This window comes from Coregonus clupeaformis, chromosome 20, assembly GCF_020615455.1.
Source record: "Coregonus clupeaformis isolate EN_2021a chromosome 20, ASM2061545v1, whole genome shotgun sequence".
NCBI lineage: Eukaryota > Metazoa > Chordata > Actinopteri > Salmoniformes > Salmonidae > Coregonus > Coregonus clupeaformis.
The window spans coordinates 18653580-18675729 of record NC_059211.1 but is presented as its reverse complement, the minus strand read 5'-3'; the positions used below and the strand labels follow the sequence as shown (position 1 = coordinate 18675729).

Genomic DNA, 22150 nt, shown 5'->3' with positions numbered 1-22150 from the left:
AGGGTGGGTTAAGGCTAGGGTTAGGGTAAGGGTTACGTTTAGGGTTAGGATAAGGTTTAAGGTTAGGGTTAGAGCTAGGGTTAGGGTTAGTAGATAGTTAGTTGAAATGTTACTGATAGTCTGTAGAGCATTTATAGATGGACTATCCAAATAAAGTGTCACAAAGATATCTTAACCTGGTTGTAATAGAGACAAGTTAGTTGTAATCTGGTTACATTACTTCTTCTCTGTCAGAAAACCATCTTACAACCAGAAAATGACAACCATTGTGTGTGTATCATCATTATCAATTAACAAAGTTAAGAGGACCATGTTTTTGGGCCAGTGATGGGCTTCTATGTTACGTGGACATTCCTAAATGAAGGCTACCAGAGGACCTCCTGGGTGGAGGTGAAGTCACTCTACGAGACATGTATAAAAGGCAGGCAGGAGAAGAGCCAGATCCCACTCTCTCTCAGACTCTCCTAACCCTGCTACAGGAGCCTTCCCTGATCCTTCTTAAAGACAGAGGGCAGAATTTGGATGAAGGACCTGGTCGAACCGCACCAGACTTCACACAGTGGCACCAGACTTCATATACCTTTACCTGTCTGTCGCTGTAGAGACGTCGAAGGGCAAATGAGAACATGCTGCGGATCCTGGTGTTGGTGATTTCTCTGAGTGTGAGCAGTGACCTAGTAGCTGGTCAGAGAGGTATGTCTATCATTATTTTAGTATCTTTAGTGAAAAAAACTTAATAGCACAAAATGTATACTTTTATGTCAAAAATGTTTGGAGAGATTCAAAAGTTATTTCAAGTGGGTCTGGTAACACTGATAACAGTGTCCTGAATAAGTCATTTATAAATGATAATAAATGCTTCATAAATTATTATAAATGCTTATGAATTGTAATGCTTATAATGCTTATACATTTATCTAAATGTTTACAAATAATGAAATACTAAATTGTTTATTAATGCTTATTAATAAATTTTATTATAAAGTGTTACCAACTTCAGAGGCGTGAGATAATATTTGTTTGAAGCCTGCACTTTTATGCCTATGATAAATGTCAAATAAATGTCCTGTCAATGGCACGTAAAATCATATTAGTCTAAAATGCAAAGTCTATTTGACAATCATCCCAATTCAATGTAACTATTTTCATTTAGCATATTCCTGAAATAGAACACAAATTAATTCAGCATCAATTTGCTAAACTGAATTCGTCAGTCCTATCATCTACATGGCCAATGGGCTGATTCACTTTCACACTTTGAAAAACAAATTGGCAGTTTATGCTGTTGAGCAACTTGTCAGTCAGGCAATGTGACTAAATCACACCAGGCTATCCCAGCATCCTATTCATCTGGGACACCTCTTCCTTGGAAAGGCCCAGACCCCAGGGCCTGTAAATCTAACTTCCACAGGAGTCCATAAATTAAGACTTAAAGTGAGTGACGATGCCATGATTCTTGCCATCAACTGTTAAACCAAACCACAGGCTGTGGCTGCTCTGTTCTTTCCAAGCTCCTGTTCTATATCTTTCACGTTGCAGTGAGTGTGAAAAATAAGAAATTCAATTTCAATCAAGTCTTTATTATCCCATATTTGAGAAAATTGGTATTGTAGCGGTATTAAAAAACGATTTGGCACAAAACCCACAACATCTTAGTCTCTGTATTTATGTATGCATGTGATTCAGGCCCACAGATAGTCTTGGAATGCCAGCTCCTGTGGCAGGGGGATAGTAGTGCAGGTAGTAAAGATGATGAATGGGCAGTGGATGATGTTGTTTTATAAAGGGACATCTGCATAGTGCATCCCCAACTCATTGCATAATGATGACTTGCGTCAGCCACAGATGTGCATCCAAGACAATGTCACAGGAAGAGTAATGAGGTACGAGCAGGAGGTTTGTGACCCGCCTGACGTTCAGTTTCAACATGAGGAGGACTTTGGTGGGGTTGACATTAGTTAGAGTTTATCTTGCCATCCTATAATGGTAACACTCCATTTACCTAAAATGTATATCCTGTCTGCTGACTTGAGTTATTTTGACTTTGGTTGAAACTGAGTGTGCTGGAATAGGAATACAAGTGGGAGTATGTTTTCAAAGATGATCTGTCCATTGCTAATGTATGAAACAACCATAGCTGTGTGCACATCCATCGCTAATAAAGTATTGTGAAATGTTTCATTTTCAAACTCAGATGGGGAAATCATTAATCAGATCAAGGGAACGAATCAAGCTCTGGCTGAGATTAAAGAACTGCTGAAGCAACAGGTAAAGTCACGTTTTGGACATACAGGGCAACTCTTATTGAGGATGTTAGATTCAGTAAATGGTCCCATGCAGTATAATGTGAACTAATAGTGTATTTGTACCCAGTGGTGTAAAGTACTTAAGTAAAAATACTTGAAAATACTACTTAAGTAGTTTTTTGGGTATCTGTACTTTTCTTTAGTATTTATATTTTTGACTACTTTTACTTCACTACATTCCTAAAGAAAAGAATGTACTTTTTACTCCATATATTTTCCTTGACACCCAAAAGTATATTTGAATGCTTAGCAGGACAGGAAAATGGTACAATTCACGCACTTATCAATAGAACATCCCTGGTCATCCCTACTGCCTCTGATCTGGCGGACTTACTAAACACACATGCTTAGTATGTAAATGATGTTGGAATGTGCCTCTGGCTATCCGTAAATTTAAAAAAAAATAAGAAAATGGTGCCGTCTGATTTGCTTATTATAAGGAATTTGATACTTTTGATACTTAAGTATATTTTTGTAATTACATTTACTTTTGATACTTAAGTATATTTTAAACCAAATACTTTTAGACTTTTACTCAAGTAGAACTTTACTGGGTGTCTTTTACTTTTACTTGAGTCATTTTCTATTGAGGTATCTTTACTTTTACTCAAGTATGACAATTGGGGACTTCTTCCACCACTGTTTGTACCTCCATGCAGATCCAAGAGCTTGTTTTCCTGAAGAACACAGTGATGGAGTGTAAAGCCTGTAGTGAGTAGCATTGGCCAGCCTGCAGAAATAGATATTCCAGTTGGATGTCAGTAAACATTGTGTAAACATCTAATAATCAAGCTAGAGCTCTTTCAGGCACAAAATATTATTCCACATTTTGTTGTGTTACAGTCTGAATTCAACATTGATTAAATATATTTATTCTCACCCATCTACACACAATACCAAATAATGACAACGTGAAAACATGTTTTTAGACATTTTTGCACATTTATAAAAAATGACTAATTTACATACAGTACCAGTCAAAAGTTTGGACACACCTACTCATTCCAGGGTTTTATTTATTTTTACTATTTTCTACATTGTAGAATAATAGTGAAGACATCAAAACTATGGAATAACACATATGGAATCATGTAGTAAAAAAAGTGTATATTTGAGATTCTTCAAAGTAGTCACCCTTTGCCTTGATGACTGTTGGAAAAGCATTCCAGGTGAAGCTGGTTGAGAGAATGCCAAGAGTGTGCAAAGCTGTCATCAAGGCAAAGGGTGGCTATTTGAAGAATCTCAAATATAAAATATGTTTTGATTTGTTTAACACTTTTTTGGATACTACATGATTCCATATGTGCTATTTCATAGTTTTGATGTCTTTTTTATTCTACAATGTAGAAAATAGTAAAAATTAAGAAAAACCCTTGAATGAGTAGATGTTCTAAAACCTTTGACCGGTAGTGTAAATGTAATCCATTTTAAATTCAGGCTGTAACACAACAAAATGTGGAAAAAGTCAAGGGGTGTGAATACTTTCTGAAGGCACTGTACATTACACATAGTACAGACATCAATATCAACACCATGATTGCTATTTCAATTACATGTAAATATGGTACATTAATCATACCATTGTGCTCTCATGTACTTTTTAAAATCTATCCAGCACATACATAAACGTATGAATATGTCATGGTAAATGGATCTGCAATGGCAAATGTAAACAAATAGAATATGCCATGTTTCATAACCTGCAGAAGATGGAGACATTGTACAGGAGAGTGCTCCAGGTCTACTGGGTTGATGTATCATCCTCTCCCCCCTAGGCATGCGAGGTCCCCCTCGCACATCCTGTGACCCTAACCCCTGCCACCCGGGGGTAAAGTGCATTGAGACCGCCGGGGGCATCAAGTGTGGCCCCTGCCCTGAAGGCATGGTGGGCAATGGTACCCACTGCACTAATGTGGATGAGGTAGGACAGGACTCTTGAGCAAAAGGCACCCCAAAATGTCACATAGTATTCTGTAGTGCAGGGATCAACTGTATCAGCGTTTCCCAAACTTGGTCCTCGGGACCTTAAGGGGTGCACGTTTTGGTTTTTGCCCTAACACTACACAGCTGATTCAAATTCAAAGCTTGATGATTAGTTGATTATTTGAATCAGCTGTGTAGTGCTAGGGCTAAAACCAAAACATGCACTCCTTGGGGTCCCGTGGACCAAGCTGTTTTCTTCTTGAGCGGATGGACGGGGGGCCAGAACATAATTTACAAATAATTTTTAGACTGCAAAAGCCCAAACAGATATAACTAATAATTTGACTAAAACATAATAATTTCAAACCTTGTTTACATTTGTATACAATCACGTCTTTCTGTTATGCGTGGGAATATTTGGGAACAGATTTCCAAAATTAAAATAAATTTGAGCTGATTTCCTGGTGTTTTTACAGTGTTTTATGTCCAACAATGAAAATTCCCCCCAAAAGAATACAAAATAATTATTAGTTTTTGCTCAGAAACTTGGGGGGGGCAAATAAAAACACCTGTGCCACCAGTGTGAAACCCTGCTGTAGTGGGTCTAAACTGAAATACGATAATGTACTCACTCAGAGTATGTGTTACTATTGTGTATGTTGTTTGGTTTTTAAAGAGCCACTGAACACCCGGATTGGCATGTGTGTTTTGCTGTTGCTCATTAGAAAAACGAGATTTCAGCCTTGGCGGTGTGTTTCCTGACCGATTCCACGTTTGGTTAATGATGTTTGTCCCTCATGACACACTGTAAACGCGGAAGCCTATTTCACTTCCTCAAAATCCCCAGAATGATTCTAAGATATAGATTTCTTCAGTTAATTAATGTTGATGTTTTTGCAGAGGATGTTTTAGTTGTGCAATTTTACATCTAACTATGGTGTTTGGTGCAGTATTTCTCAAGCTAGAAAATGCACGACATGTTGTCTTATGTAAACAAAGTCGGAGCTGCAGGGTAGGTCTTTCTCACTGTCTATGCTATTGGATAAACAGCAGCTGTTCACCCCATGTTAATGGGCAAATGGACACTGTCAAATCAAAACCCAACCTTCATTTACCCGTTGTGATGCACGGATGTTCCAAACTTCGTTTTAGATGAGACTGACTTTATGACCAAAATTATCCTATTTACACTTTGTAGTCAATTTTGACAGTAGAATAACTGTTTCTGGCTCATATAGATGCCACATAGGCCGTTTTCAAAGGGATTCGTTGCTTTTTAAAGGCAGTCGCTCTCTAAATCAACTGTTAGATTATCTCAATGGCATATTCCAATTCAAATACCTATTGAACAGTCAAATTTGAACATGGATACTACTGCCCTCTCTCCTGTGTGTGTAGTGTGTTGTGAAGCCCTGCCACATGGGTGTGCGCTGCATCAACACCTCTCCAGGGTTCCGCTGTGGCCCCTGTCCCACTGGCTACACTGGCCCCCAGGTGAAGGGTGTAGGCCTCTCCTACGCCACTAAAAACAAACAGGTAGCAATTTTGAATTTCGACACCCACCATCTCAGATTGTTCTGAAATCGTTTCGATAGATACAGATACAATTAGCATTCCTGAAACATACATTTTGTTGAAATATAATTTTCTCTGCGAAATTAAGCTAATTGATTGCACCCAAATTGGCCATTTTAATTTATAGGATTCAGATATTTAATAAAAATAGTACCCAACATCCGATTTGGACTAAACTAAATCTAATTTTAGGGTCAAAAGCCACCCACGGACCCCCCCACACCAATCCCACCACAACAACCAGTAAACAGTATCAGTTTTCTATGTAGTGTGAAGCTGTGGCTTGCAGTATTGCTTCTCCATACTATGTAAATGTTTTCCCTGTGAATCTGGTGATGGTTTTTCCCCGTTCATAGGAATTAGTCATTGAAGTCACTTGCATTATTTACCATAAAGAAGTGTGAAAGTACCAGGTTTTCACCACTAGATGCCACTGCTACTGCTATTCCGCCACACTCTTTTATCAATTTTGCTGGTCTCTTGTGTTTATTAAAGATATTTCCTTTGCAACCTAGGGTAGAAAACCAACAGATTTGTCTCATTATGAAAATTGTGTGGTCATCCTCACAATTCAAGCCAGTCCTTAATGAAAGCAATTCAGTTTGTGCTAATAGCAACCTAATGCTTCTACCCAACTCTCCTTGAATAGTCCAACAAGTGGCTGCTTTTTGAGAGGGCTATTCCTATGCAATTCTCATATGAAGACTTTTCCTACAAGCCCAAAACTATAATGGAGAAAGGGGCTAGGGATTAAAATGTTGTGACAACCCTAATCAAATAATGAATTGCATGGCAGTCTTTGTTTTTCAATAAAATGATCAGTAAACATTTCTAAATGTATTGTGATTAGTGACATTCACCATTGAACCCAACGCAATACAAATACCATTACAATTGCAAAACACTATAAAATGTGTGTTTGGGACGTTTACTATTGAAGACCATTAGAGACCATAACATTGAACTGATGTAACCAATGGATTGCTTGTTCACCGGGTATGGTTTAACAGTAACTAATCCAGCCCTTTTTTGAAGGGGACACATATTAAGCGTAAAAGAACAACACAATTATTTGCTTTCATGCAGGATTGGCTTGAGTTGTGAGGATGACCACACAATTTATTTTAACCATGAGCCAAATCTATTGGTTTTCTACCCAAGGTTACACTTTTTGGGGGGCTGATCTATTTGATAAACACAAGAGACCAGCAAAATTGATTTTTTTAAAAGTGTGGCGGTATAGCAGGAACAGTGGCATCTATACTGAATAACGCAACATGTAACAATTTCAAAGATTTGACTGAGTTACAGTTCATATTAGAAAATCTGTCAATTGAAATAAATTCATTAGGCCCTACTCTATGAATTTCACATGAATACAGATATGCATCTGTTGGTCACAGATACCTTACAAAAAAGGTAGGGGAATGCATCAGAAAACTAGTCAGTATCTGGTGTGACCACCATTTGCGTCATGCAGCGCGACGCATCTCCTTCGCATAGAGTTGATCAGGCTGTTGATTGTGGCCTGTGGAATGTTGTCCCACTCCTCTTCAATGGCTGTGTGAAGTTGCTGGATATTGGCAAGAACTGGAACACGCTGTCGTACACGTCGATCCAGAGCATCCCAAACATGTTCAATCGGTGACATGTCTGGTGAGTATGCAGGCCATGGAAAAACTGGGACATTTTCAGCTTCCAGGAATTGTGTACAGATCCTTGCGACATGGAGCTGTGCATTATCATGCTGAAACATGAGGTGATGGCAGCAGATGAATGACAAGACAATGGGCCTCAGGATCTCGTCACAGTATCTCTGTGCGTTCAAATTGCCATCGATAAAATGCTATTGTGTTCGTGGTCCGTAGTCCGTAGCTTATGCCTGCCCATACCATAACCCCACCTCCACAATGGGGCACTCTGTTCACAACATTGACATCAGCAAACCGTTCAACCACACAACGCCATACACGCTGTCTGCCATCTGCCCGGTACAGTTGAAACCGGGATTAATCCGTGAAGAGCACACTTCTCCAGCGCGCCAGTAGCTATCGAAGGTGAGCATTTGCCCACTGAAGTCGGTTACGAAGTTGAACTGCAGTCAGATCAAGACCCTGGTGACGACAATGACCACGCAGATGAGCTTCCCTGAGACGGTTTCAGACAGTTTGAGCAGTTTCATCAGCTGTCCATGTGGCTGGTCTCAGACGATCACGCAGGTGAAGAAGCCAGATTTGGAGGTCCTGGGCTGGCGTGGTTACACAGGCTCTGCGGTTGTGAGGCCGGGTGGACGTACCACCAAATTCTCTAAAACGACATTGGTAGAGAAATGAACATTCAATTCTCTGGCTACAGCTCTGGTGGATATTCCTGCAGTCAGCATGCCAATTGCACGCTCCCTCAAAACTTGAGACATCTGTGGCATTGTGTTGTGTGAAAAAACGGCACATTTTAGAGTGGCCTTTTATTGTCCCCAGCACAAGATGCACCAGTGTAATGAGGGCTGTTTAATCAGCATCTTGATATGCCACACCTGTCAGGTGGATGGACTATCTTGGAAAGGAGAAATGCTCACTAACGGGGATGTAAACAAATTTGTGCACAACATTTGAAAGAAATACCCTTATGCGTATGGAACATTTCTGGGATCTTTTATTTCAGCTCAGACCCACACTTTACATGTCACGTGTATATTTTTGTTCAGTGTAGTAGTAAAAACCTGGTACTTTCACACTACTTTATGGTAAATAATGCAAGCGACTTCAATTACTAATTTATCTGAACAGGGGAAGAAAACATCACCAGATTCACAGGGAATACATTACATAGTATGGAGAAGCAATACGCCAATATGCAGCTTCATACTACTTGTCAAACAGAGAACTGATACTGTATACTGGTTGTTGGGGTGGGCTTGATATGGGGTGTAGAGGGTCCGTGGGTGGCTTTTGACAATTTTTTGGTAGGAAGAAGTTTGGTCCAAATCGGATGTTGGGAACTATATTTATTTGAATTATCTGAATCTTATAAATTAAAATGGCCAATTTAGATGCAATCAATTAGCAACATTTCTGAGATAAAATTACATTTCAACAAAATAATGTTTCAGGAATGCCAATCTTATCTGTTTGTAACTACAGAAGCAATTTCAGAACGATCTGAGATAGTGGGTGTCATGGCTTGCTGAAATGACATGGAACGACTCGCTGGCATTTGTAAGGTTTTGCTTGAAGATGGAAGATTTATGCATTAGGGCTTTCTTTTGTATTTGAATCCTACCCAGGTCTGTAAGGACATCAATGAATGCGAAGGACCCAAGAATGGCGGTTGTGTGGAAAATTCCAACTGTGTGAACACACCTGTAAGTATCATTAAAAGTCGATGCCACTCAAATATATATCTCATTAGGAAATCCAGAGGTCTTTCCTCTCTTAGGTTTTGAGGGGGGAACTAAGTTTCTGCTGTGGTGGCTGTGTGTTGTTGTCAGGGCTCGTTTAAGTGTGGCCCTTGTAAGGCAGGCTATGTTGGGGATCAGCTCAAGGGCTGTAAGCCTGAGAGAGCGTGTGGTAATGGCCAGCCCAACCCCTGCCATGCCAGCGGAGAGTGCATTGTCCAACGAGATCGGAAAATTGTGTGTCAGGTAATTGGATACAATTCTGTTGCAATGGATCAATATGAATTTGAATACAGCCTAAATGTATACTGCTCCTTTAACATATTTTGTCTATAGCTTTCTTTTGGATGCAGATTGCTCTCTATTGATTCAGCTGCTGTAGCTGAAATGGAATTGAATGCTAATTGACATTCCATATACAATACAGTACAGTCCATAACTCTGACTTTATCCTGATTCACAGTGTGGGGTGGGATGGGCTGGCAATGGCTACTTCTGCGGCTCTGATATTGACATTGATGGCTTCCCTGATGAGAAACTGGAATGCACCGAGAGGAACTGTGCCAAGGTAATATATTTGTATATCCTTGAAAAGACTACGAAAATCCATGACTATACTATTTTGAATGTGAACGGAAAAAAAGCAGAAAATTAAGTCACTGTTATATGCTTTATATACTTACTTTTAGGATAACTGTCTAACAGTACCCAACTCTGGCCAAGAGGATGCAGACAAGGATGGCAAAGGAGATGCCTGTGATGAGGATGCAGATGGGGATGGAATCCTAAATACACAGGTTACTGATCTCTTTCTCCAGCAACTGATGTTTTGCTGTGTCATGTTTACGACAGGTCTTTTCACTGATTTTGTATCTTAGTGTAAAGACAGGCTCTGATGCCTCTTTGGTAGGACAACTGTGTGCTGGTACCAAATGTCAACCAAAGAAATGTGGACGAAGATGACTTTGGAGACGCCTGCGACAACTGCCGTATGATCAAAAACAATGACCAGAAAGACACTGATGTTGATAGACTGGGTGATGAATGTGACGAAGACATTGATGGCGACAGTAAGTGTGCATGTAGAGTTCTGCCATATCGGTCATTCATGTCAATTGACATGTCAACTACTGTTACCTACTTCCAGGAATCCCCAATAATCTGGACAACTGCAAAAGGGTTCCCAATGCTAACCAGAAGGATCGAGATGGGGACAAAGTCGGAGATGCTTGTGACAGTTGCCCCTACGTTCAAAACCCTGACCAGGTCTGGTTTCTGATTTCCATGTTTGGCTGTACTTGTACTCATCCTAATCATTACGGCATGTTGTACCAGAATGACAACTATCGATGTTCGAGTGATATTTTATGTGTTTGACACAGTTGGATATGGACAACGATTTGATTGGAGACCCTTGTGACACCAATAAGGACAGGTATAGGAGTGTTACTAGCTTTCTTGTTGCCTCCCTGCCTTTAACCAGTGTAGACCTGTGCGTGGTGTTCCAATCTATTGGTACGCCATTACTAAAAATGACCTAACACTCCTTATTTTATATGTTATGTAATGACTTTGGTTTGACACATCAACTTTCAGAATCCCACAACAGTGAGGACAACTGTAAAATGGTTTCCAATGCTGAATCCTACCCCTCGGTCTTGGTCTCCTTGTGTTTTTCTCTACTATTCTCAGTGATGGTGACGGTCACCAGGACTCTCAGGACAACTGCCCTGCAGTCATCAACAGCTCCCAGCTGGACACGGACAAGGACGGCCTGGGGGACGAGTGTGACGATGATGATGATGATGATGGTATTCCTGACCTTCTGCCCCCAGGACCGGACAACTGTCGCCTTATCCCCAACCCTCTGCAGGAGGACTCTGACGGTGAGTTCAGCACTTTTTCAGTCCAGTTTCCAAAAAGTTATCCAATATATCTGTGTAATGTTGACAGTAATATTATCCGGTGTCTTAAAAGTCACATATTGCATCAATCTCCTTGTTACAGGTGATGGTGTTGGGAACGTGTGTGAGAACGACTTTGACAACGACACCATCATTGACAGCATCGATGTGTGCCCGGAGAACGCCGAGGTCACTCTCACAGACTTCAGGGCCTACCAGACAGTGGTGCTGGACCCAGAGGGAGACGCACAGATAGACCCTAACTGGGTGGTGCTCGATCAGGTATGTGTATACAGATGTAGGATCTTAATTTAAGCCAGTTTGCTATAGCAGGAAAATAATCCTGTAGCAACTTTTGTAGGGGTTGATACATTTTTCGTTAGGTCAAATCAAGTTTGAAATGTCAAAGTGGAAATTGCAAACTTTAGAAGCCTTTTTAAAACTCAAAAACACTTCAAGTTTGCATTTCCTGCTATGCAGGAAAATTCTCAGCAACAAAAAAGTAATCAAATTAAGATCCTACATCTGTATTGATGCATGCATTACATCTAATACAATAAGTCCAAGGGTGTTACAGTATATACAAATCAGTGCCAACCCACTGGGCACAGATGTCAGTTCAACGTCTATTCCACGTTGGTTCAACGTAATTTCGATGAAATGACGTGGAAACAACGTTGATTCAACCAGTGTGTGCCCAGTGGCAAGAGACATGTTAACTGCTTAAGTTCCATAATCTTCTCTGTTTCTCTTTCCACAGGGAAGAGAGATCGTCCAAACTATGAACAGTGACCCTGGACTGGCTGTTGGTAAGAGCAACAATCACGCGGTCTCACGTTGGATTCATTCAATAAATCAAGTTGTATGTGACATTCTCAAACGCATCCTGACCCAAACTCACGCCATTCCTTCAAGGTTACACAGCTTTCAACGGCGTTGACTTCGAAGGGACTTTCCATGTGAATACCGTAACGGACGACGACTATGCAGGGTTAATCTTTGGCTACCAGGACTCTTCCTCCTTCTATGTAGTGATGTGGAAACAGGTTAAGCAAATCTATTGGCAGGCCAATCCATTCAGAGCTGTGGCAGAACCAGGGATCCAACTGAAGGTACAACAAAATCCTATACGCACATCTTATATGACTATTATCTAGTCATGTAGTAAAAGTCACTTATGTTAATATACATATGTAGGATCTTAATTTGACCAGTTCTCACATTAGGAAAATAATCCTGCAGCAATCGGAAATGTGAAATATTGTGTGGATTATAATTAATGGAAGAAAAAACCCCACTGGGCACAGACGTCAATTCAACGTCTATTCCACGTTGGTTCAATGTAATTGTGAAGAAATGTCCGCAACTCCGATATGCTCCTATGGTGATTTAAATCAGACGTACAATAAACCCAACGTTTTTGTGCGTCTGATTAAATCACCATGGGAGCATACCAGAGTTGCGGACATTCCTTTTTTCTTTGATATGTTCTTCTGTCCTGCACCTGATAATTTGGATGTGCATATTTTTCTATTTTGTCTATTACAATTATAGCACATTTTCAGTTTTCCCTTCCCCACTCAAACCACTCCCAGAGAGTCCTAGCAAAATTATTGCTTGAGAAATTGCTCTTTGCTAAGAAGCATTTTCTTCCCCTTTTTGACCATTTTAATTGAAAACAATCACAGTAAGATACTTAATTGTTACCCAGAAAGGATTTGATAGAGATGAAACCGGCTTCATGTCTTATCATCATACTATCCATATAGTATTCATTACCACAATAGGCTAAATCTTCCAGTCTAACACAACTATTTGGGTTTGAGATGGTCTTGCACCTGATAAATTGGATGTGCATATTTTTCTTTTTTTCCCAATTATAATTCATGGACATTTTTAGTTAGGGCAAATCAAGCATAAAATGTTAAATGGAAAATACAAACTCTAGAAGCCTTTTTAAACCTTGAATTCCTGCAACTACAGGGTGATCAAATTAAGTTCCTATATACACATCTGTACAAATTCATGCAAACATGCCACAACTCTGACCTACACACGACTAGCCCTTTCTAGGTAATACTCATAGGGCCAGTTTCCTAGACCAATATTAAGTCTACCCCTGGACTAAAAACCAGCTCAACGGAGAATATATACATTTTCCAGTTTCTTATCTGAAATATTAATACACCTGCCCAGATTGATACATTGGAAGAGATCTACAGTTCTGTAACAGTGCTGCCTATACAATTGTGTTGTCGACTAGGCTGTGAAGTCCAACACGGGACCAGGGGAGAATCTACGCAACTCCCTGTGGCACACTGGGGACACCAGTGACCAGGTGAAGCTGCTGTGGAAAGACGCCCGCAATGTGGGCTGGAAGGACAAGACTTCCTACCGCTGGTTCTTGCAACACAGGCCCCAAGATGGCTACATAAGGTAGTACGCTGCTATCAGACACACCTCATAGGCGTCTGATGGCTTTTGGTGCAGTTTGCCATCAATGACCTTCTCCTTTCATAATACATTAAAGGCCCAGTGCAGTCAAAAACGTGATTTTCCTGTATTTTATATATATTTACACACTATGGGGTTGGAATAATACTGTGAAATTTATGATAATACCCTTTTAGTGTAAGAGCTTTTTGAAAAGACCGCCTGAAACTTCCGCCTGTTTTGGTGGGAGGGAGTTTTAGCCTTCCATGGTGACATCACCATGCGGTAAATTAGTTAATAGACCAATAAGAGTTCCAATCCTCTCTGCCAATAAAAGCAAATGTTCCATTTTCCCCTCCCCACTCAAACCACTCCCAGACAGTCCTAGCTCAATTCTTGCTTGAGAAATTGCTCTTTGCTAAGAAGCTATTTTTGTTTATTTTTTTAACCATTTTAACAGAAAACAATCACAGTAAGCTATTTAATTGTTACCCAGAAATTATTTGATATTGAGATAAAAAACGGCTGCATTCGAACTTTAAATTACAATTTGTGGCATTGTGTACAACTGATTGGACTGAAAACATTTGATAAGATATTCATATTTTTCCTTTTTGTGACCACATACTGTTGAACTTGAACAACATGAAATTACTATCATGAATGTTTTCTATCATCATCATACTATCCATATGGTATTCTTTACCACAATAGGTTACATCGTCCAGTCGTAACACAACTGTTCTGGTTTGAGATGGTCTTAAGTTGGCTGCATTAACACAGATTGGTGAAAATACAAATAATTGGGCAAAAGATCAGAATTGAACTGCCTGTGTAATTGCAACCTTTGTCAGATTTTGGAGTTCCTAACTGGTCTCGATCTATGCATGTGTGTGTCATGTTCAGGGTGCGTTTCTATGAGGGTCCTCAGATAGTGGCAGACACAGGTACCATCATAGACACCACCATGAGAGGAGGCAGACTGGGTGTCTTCTGCTTCTCCCAAGAGAACATCATCTGGGCTAACCTACGCTACCGCTGCAATGGTGAGCAGCACACTAATGCCACCCCCCACCCCACTTTATTAGAATACCCTTCTAACAAGCAGGAAGTAGAGGAGGGTGGGGACCATAGGGAATCAATTAGGGAAGTATTGCCTTGCAGCATCCCGATAATATAATTCCTGTATTGAGAAATGGATGATACTGGTCTCTGACTAAAGAGGAACTACATTTACTTGTGTTTCGTGCCTGCTTCTATCCATTCACATTGTCATGAAGTGATACTGTGGCTGCATTTACAGTGCCTTCAGAAAGTATTCATACCCCATTTACTTATTCCACATATTGTTGTGTTACAGCCTGAATTCAAAATTGATTAAATATATTTTCCCCCTCACCCATCTACACACAATACCCCATAATGACGAAGTGAAATTATGTTTGCAGATTTTTTTATTTATTATTGAAAATGAAATACAGAAATATTTAATTTACATAAGTATTCAAACCCCAGTCAATACTCTGTAGAAGCACCTTTGGCGGTGATTACAGCTTTGAGTCGTCTTGGGTATGTCTGTATCAGCCTCCATTCTTCCTTGCAGAGTTTCTCAAGCTCTGTTAAGTTAGATGGGGAGTGGCGGTGAACAGCAAACTTCAAGTCTTTCCACAGATTCTCAATGGGATTCAAGTCTGGGCTTTGGCTGGGCCACTCAAGGACTTTCACATTCTTGTTCTGAAGCCATTCCAGCGTTGCTTTGGCTGTATGCTTGTAAATCTTCTCCCTAGTCAAAGGTCGTTTGCAATCTGAAGCCAGTGGCGGTCGGTGCCGTTTAAGATGAGGGAGGATGATTCTTTTTTTATTAGCATGGCCTTATTTCTATTAGAGCATATTGGATGACTGTCATTCATATTCCATTCACCCAGCTCAATGTAACATCAATAGGTTTAGGCTACTTACTACATGATACTCACATTGTCCCTATACCCATCATGAGGTTTCTACAACCTAGCCTATGAATGAAAGTTTACAACATAGGTGCACAGATAGAGAGAAATGTGTGTAATCAAAGTGACAGACATTGACACCTTCAATACTGCCTTGCATAATCCTGCCTGCATCTAGCTGATCTAGGGTGTAATCATTAGTCAAAAAGTTGCAAACGAGAGTTTCTATTCAACAAATTCAGGTATGTTTATCCCTGTTTCTTTCCGTTTAAGAATCGGCTGAATGAATAAACCCCTGATCACACGCAAATACAGTTGATCCCTTTGATCGTTGGATAATTCCTTCTCGCATCTACGCGCTCTCCTCCTCTCACCTTTTCCCTTAGCTTTTTTTCACCTTTTCGACATCAGTGCACAACACATCAGCTGTCTTCCATACCGATCACTACAAACCATTTCTGTATGGACGTCGCTTTGTATAAGGGGGCATGCTGAAACAGGAAAGGGCCTTCCCCAAACTGTTGCCACAAAGTTGGAAGCACAGAATCGACTAGAATGTCATTGTATGCTGTAGCATTAAGATTTCCCTTCACTGGAACTAAGGGGCCTAGCCCGAACCATGAAAAACAGCCCCACCCAGACCATTATTCCTCCTCCACCAAACTTTACAGTTGGCACTATGCATTGGGGCAGGTAGCGTTTTCCCAGATTTGTCCGTCGGACTGCCAGATGGTGAAGCGTGATCCATCACTCCAGAGAACGTGTTTCCCCTGCTCCAGAGTCCAAATGGCGGCGAACTTTACACCACTCCAGCCGATGCTTGGCATTGCTTATGGTGATCTTAGGCTTGTGTGCGGCTGCTCGGCCATGGAAACCCATTTCATGAAGCTCCTGACGAACAGTTCTTGTGCTGACATTGCTTCCAGAGGCAGTTTGGAACTCGGTAATGATTGCTGCAACCGAAGATAGAGGATTTTTACGCGCTTCAGCACTCAACGGTCCCGTTCTGTGAGCTTGTGTGGTCTACCACTTCGCGGCTGAGCCGTTGTTGCTCCTAGACGTTTTCACTTCACAATAACAGCATTTACAGTTTGACTAACTGACTTGTTGGAAAGGTGGCACCCTATGACGGTGCCACGTTGAAACTCACTGAGCTCTTCAGTACGGGCCATTCTACTGCCAATGTTTGACTATGGAGATTGCATGGATGTGTGCTAGATTTTATACACCTGTCAGCAACGCGTGTGGCTAAAATAGCTGAAGCCACTAATTTGAAGGTGTGTCCATATACTTTTGGCCATGTTGTGTAGCTACTAGAACTAACGTTTTAGTAAACCCGCTACAATCATGCAGTACAGTGTACAGTTAGCAAGCAGTTTAGCATTTACACCGGCGGGCCCCGGTGGCAATAAATTAATAAAACCAAAAACGTACCTTGACTTGGAAGCGTTCTAGTGTTGGATAGCCATAGTAAGCTAGGTAACATAGCATCCCTCTCTGTTTCAGCCGGGTGTTTGAGTAGGCTAAACAAGCTAGCTGCATTCGCTAGCTAAGTACAGTGGGGAAAAAAAGTATTTAGTCAGCCACCAATTGTGCAAGTTCTCCCACTTAAAAAGATGAGAGAGGCCTGTAATTTTCATCATAGGTACACGTCAACTATGACAGACAAATTGAGATTATTTTTCTCCAGAAAATCACATTGTAGGATTTTTTATGAATTTATTTGCAAATTATGGTGGAAAATAAGTATTTGGTCACCTACAAACAAGCAAGATTTCTGGCTCTCACAGACCTGTAACTTCTTCTTTAAGAGGCTCCTCTGTCCTCCACTCGTTACCTGTATTAATGGCACCTGTTTGAACTTGTTATCAGTATAAAAGACACCTGTCCACAACCTCAAACAGTCACACTCCAAACTCCACTATGGCCAAGACCAAAGAGCTGTCAAAGGACACCAGAAACAAAATTGTAGACCTGCACCAGGCTGGGAAGACTGAATCTGCAATAGGGTAAGCAGCTTGGTTTGAAGAAATCAACTGTGGGAGCAATTATTAGGAAATGGAAGACATACAAGACCACTGATAATCTCCCTCGATCTGGGGGCTCCACGCAAGATCTCACCCCGTGGGGTCAAAATGATCACAAGAACGGTGAGCAAAAATCCCAGAACCACACGGGGGGGACCTAGTGAATGACCTGCAGAGAGCTGGGACCAAAGTAACAAAGCCTACCATCAGTAACACACTACGCCGCCAGGGACTCAAATCCTGCAGTGCCAGACGTGTCCCCCTGCTTAAGCCAGTACATGTCCAGGCCCGTCTGAAGTTTGCTACAGTGCATTTGGATGATCCAGAAGAGGATTGGGAGAATGTCATATGGTCAGATGAAACCAAAATATAACTTTTTGGTAAAAACTCAACTCGTCGTGTTTGGAGGACAAAGAATGCTGAGTTGCATCCAAAGAACACCATACCTACTGTGAAGCATGGGGGTGGAAACATCATGCTTTGGGGCTGTTTTTCTGAAAAGGGACCAGGACGACTGATCCGTGTAAAGGAAAGACTGAATGGGGGCAATGTATCGTGAGATTTTGAGTGAAAACCTCCTTCCATCAGCAAGGGCATTGAAGATGAAACGTGGCTGGGTCTTTCAGCATGACAATGATCCCAAACACACCGCCCGGGCAACGAAGGAGTGGCTTCGTAAGAAGCATTTCAAGGTCCTGGAGTGGCCTAGCCAGTCTCCAGATCTCAACCCCATAGAAAATCTTTGGAGGGAGTTGAAAGTCCGTGTTGCCCAGCGACAGCCCCAAAACATCACTGCTCTAGAGGAGATCTGCATGGAGGAATGGGCCAAAATACCAGCAAGTGTGTGAAAACCTTGTGAAGACTTACAGAAAACGTTTGACCTGTGTCATTGCCAACAAAGAGTATATAACAAAGTATTGAGAATCTTTTGTTATTGACCAAATACTTATTTTCCACCATAATTTGCAAATTCATAAAAAATCCTACAATGTGATTTTCTGGATTTTTTTTCCTCATTTTGTCTGTCATAGTTGACGTGTCCCTATGATGAAAATTACAGGCCTCTCTCATCTTTTTACGTGGGAGAACTTGCACAATTGGTGGCTGACTAAATACTTTTTTCCCCCACTGTAAGTGAAAAAAATATGAAACATAGCTAGTTCTCGCTCTCGCTTCTCTTTAATTTTTGAAGAAATTAATTTGTTCAAAACTGTTCAACTATATTCTCTCTCTCTTTGAGTCAACTACTCACCACATTTTATAGCTAGTTGTAGCTTATGATTTCAGTACTATACTGAACAAAAATATAAACGCAACATGTAGTGTTGGTCCAGTGTTTCATGAACTGAAATAAAAGATCCTAGAAATTTTCCATATGCACAAAAAGCTTATTTCTCATCTTTTGTGCACAAATTTGTTTACATCCCTGTTAGTGAGCATTTCTCTTTTGCCAAGATAATCCATCCACCTGACAGGTGTGGCATATCAAGAAGCTGATTAAACAGCATGATCATTACACAGGTCCACCTTGTGCTGGGGATAATAACAATTTTGTCACCCAACACAATGCCACAGACGTCTCAAGTTTTGAGGGAGCGTGAAATCGGCATGCAGACTGCAGGAATGTCCACTAGAGCTGTTGCCAGAGAACTGAATGTTCATTTCTCTACGTCGTTTTAGAGAATTTGGCAGTACGCCCAACCGGCCTCACAACCGCAGACCACGTGTAACCACGCCAGCCCAGGACCTCCACATCCGGCTTCTTCACCTGTGGGATCGTCTGATACCAGCCACCCGGACAGCTGATGAAACTGAGGAGTATTTCTGTCTGTAATAAAGCCCCTTTGTGGGGAAATACCCATTCTGATTGGCTGGACCTGGCTCCCCAGTGAGTGGGCCTGGCTCCCAGGTGGCTTGGCCTGTGCCCTCCCAGGCCCACCGATGGCTGCGCCCCCTGCCCATACATGTGAAATCCATAGATTAGGGCCTAATGAATTAATTTCAATTGACTGATTTGACTATATGAACTGTACCTCAGTAAAATCGTTGAAATTGTTGCGTTTATATTTTTGTTCAGTATAGATTTATTCGCTGATCCTGTGATTGGGTGGACAACATGTCAGTTCATGCTGCAAGAGCTCTGATAGGTTGGAGGACGTCCTCCAGAAGTTGTCATAATTACTGTGTAAGTCTATGGAAGGGGGTGATAACCACGAGCCTCCTAGGTTTTGTATTGAAGTCAATGTACCCAGAGGAGGATGGACACTAGCTGTCCTCCGGCTACACCATGGTGCTACCCTACAGAGTGCTGTTGCAAAACGTGAATATATTTAGTATAGATTTATCTAAAAAGGATAACTTTATTAATGTTTCACTATTTTTATGAAAGTCACTGAGGAGGATGGTCCTCCTCTGAGGAGACTCCACTGTCTGAAGTGGGCTCTCATCAAGAATTGGCCTGTATTTGGCTCCATTCACTGTTCCCGCTATCCTTACCAGTCTCCCAGTCCCTGCCGCTGAAAAGCATCCCCATAGCATGATGCTACCACCCCCATGCTTCACGGTAGGGATGGTGTTAGATGGGTGATGAGCTGTGCCTGGTTTTCTCCAGACATAGCGCTTTGCATTCAGGCCAAAGAGATTTGTCTCATCAGACCACATAATCTTTTGCCTTATAATCTGTCTTTCACAAGCCTTTTTGCAAACTCCAAGCATGCTGTCATGTGTGGCTTCCATCTGGCCACTCTCCCATAAAGCGCAGATTGGTTTAGTGCTGTAGAGACTGTTGTCCTTCTGGCAGGTTCTCCCATCTCAGCCAAGGAACTTTGTAGTTCTGTCAGAGTGATCATTGGGTTCTTGGTCACCTACCTGACCAAGGTCCTTCTTGCCTGGTTGCTGAGTTTGGTCGGATGGCCAGCTCTAGGCAGTCTGGGTAGTTCCATATGGAGACCACTGTGCTCTTGGAAACTTTCAACACTCCAGAAATGTTTATACCCTTCTCCAGATATATAACTAATCTTGGAGATCTACAGACAGTTCCTTGGACTTCATGGTACAGTTTCTGCTCTGACATGCATGGTCAACTGTGGGACCTTATATAGACATGTGTTTCTTTCTAAATCATGTCCAAACAATTGAATTGGCCACAGGTGTACTCCAATCAAGTTGTAGCGACGTCAAGGATGATCAAAGGACATTAGATGCACCTGAGCTCAATTGGGAGCACCGTATTGTATTTCATTTTCACTAAATTTGCTAAGAGAGAAGAATATCTAATCCATTTTGAAAAACAAAATGTGGAATAAGTCAAGGGGTATGAATACTTTCAGAAGGCATACAGTATATACAGTAGACTGCATTTAAATGACCTCTTGGTACACATACAACTAGTTTGAGGCTTTAGAGAGAGAAGTTTGAGGCGTAATTGTATTGGTCCATTGGATGATAGGTATTGTATTGTAGACATTTGGATGTACTTTACAGACACCAACTAACTTACATGACTCATGTAGGTAAGCCTATTGCCATGCAAGGATTCCATATTGACTTATCATATCTCCCTCTCCCTTTAGATACAATCCCTGAGGACTTTGACTCTTACCAAGTCCAACAGGTTCAGCTGCAGTTCTAATAGAGCATGCACACACATCTGCCCAAACGAAGACTGGGAGGACATTCCATCTACAACCCCAACATTCTGGAACGCATGGCTTCCAGCTGAACAGTGCATGGTTGCGTTTGTAATTGCACCCTATCTCCTATATAGTGCCCTACTTTTGATTAAAGCCTATATAGGGCCCAATTCGGACTTAGGAAATTACGCCTTTCTTACGCACGCCTTTCCTACACACTTCTCAGTAGTTAGTATTCAGGCTTTGCAGGAATGCTTCCCTTGCGTGCGCTGAATAAATGTAATTCAACCGCTGAAAACCCTCCTACTTGCTGGCCAACGTATTTTCTCGTGGAGTTTTCATTCAATAGGGGTTTCAGTACATTTATCTTAAGCCATCCCTTTAAATATGGTGTACCTTTGAATTAGCCTACGTCTTTTTTTTATATTGTCAACTGTTACTAATGATGGCCATGACAGCGTTTACAGAGGAAGCAAATGCAGGTGAACAAAACAAGGTAATTAAATGGAATGATAATGTAGGCTGTACCAACTGAAGGGAACTAACAGTAAATTGGCAGTTGAATATGTGTTGTTATTAAGCTTACTGACGGTCGATACTGATAGTGGCTAATATTTAACATGATAGAAATAGGAAACAGAAAGTCGAGGTAGCCTATAATTAAGACATTCGAGAGTGCCCATCTCTGCAAGTTAAAAGGCTGTACAAATACTTTGGGAAAGTTGATATGCTTCCGTTTGCTGCCATATGACTGGTTTCACACTTGTCTGCAGCAATTGGAAGGTAAATTATATCTAAAACAAGTGTAATTTATATTTACAGTTCCCTTATCCAGACAGATTACTAATTTAACTAGCGCTTATCAAGTTGTAAACTACAGTGCATTGAGAATGGTGTTATTTCTACCGGAAAAAATAAAGTAGATGCTTTTTCAACTTGGAACCGGTAGGTTCGCTAGACCTCATTCATTGTTTCCTCATGTATAAAAGTGGTAGAATTATTAGGGAATT

The 22150-nt window shown here is 41.1% G+C and overlaps 1 protein-coding gene across 2 annotated transcripts; it reads left to right on the top strand.

Annotated features, from left to right (window-relative positions):
- Positions 1–463: 463 nt before the first annotated feature.
- Positions 464–22075, top strand: LOC121533657 (thrombospondin-4-like). Of its 2 annotated transcripts, XM_041839784.1 has the most exons (19): positions 464–693; positions 2195–2268; positions 2966–3017; positions 4082–4227; positions 5628–5765; positions 9088–9165; positions 9292–9444; positions 9662–9766; positions 9888–9995; positions 10109–10268; positions 10346–10464; positions 10581–10633; positions 10891–11084; positions 11206–11384; positions 11863–11911; positions 12018–12214; positions 13366–13538; positions 14442–14581; positions 21081–22075. In XM_041839784.1, the coding sequence occupies exons 1-19, from the start codon at positions 627–629 to the stop codon at positions 21137–21139; spliced, it is 2244 nt and encodes a 747-aa protein (XP_041695718.1). In that variant the 5' UTR covers positions 464–626; the 3' UTR covers positions 21140–22075. The 2 variants fall into 2 exon arrangements, with proteins under 2 accessions (XP_041695718.1, XP_041695717.1); XM_041839783.1 differs by lacking the exons at positions 2966–3017; positions 4082–4227.
- The last annotated feature ends 75 nt before the right edge of the window (positions 22076–22150 follow it).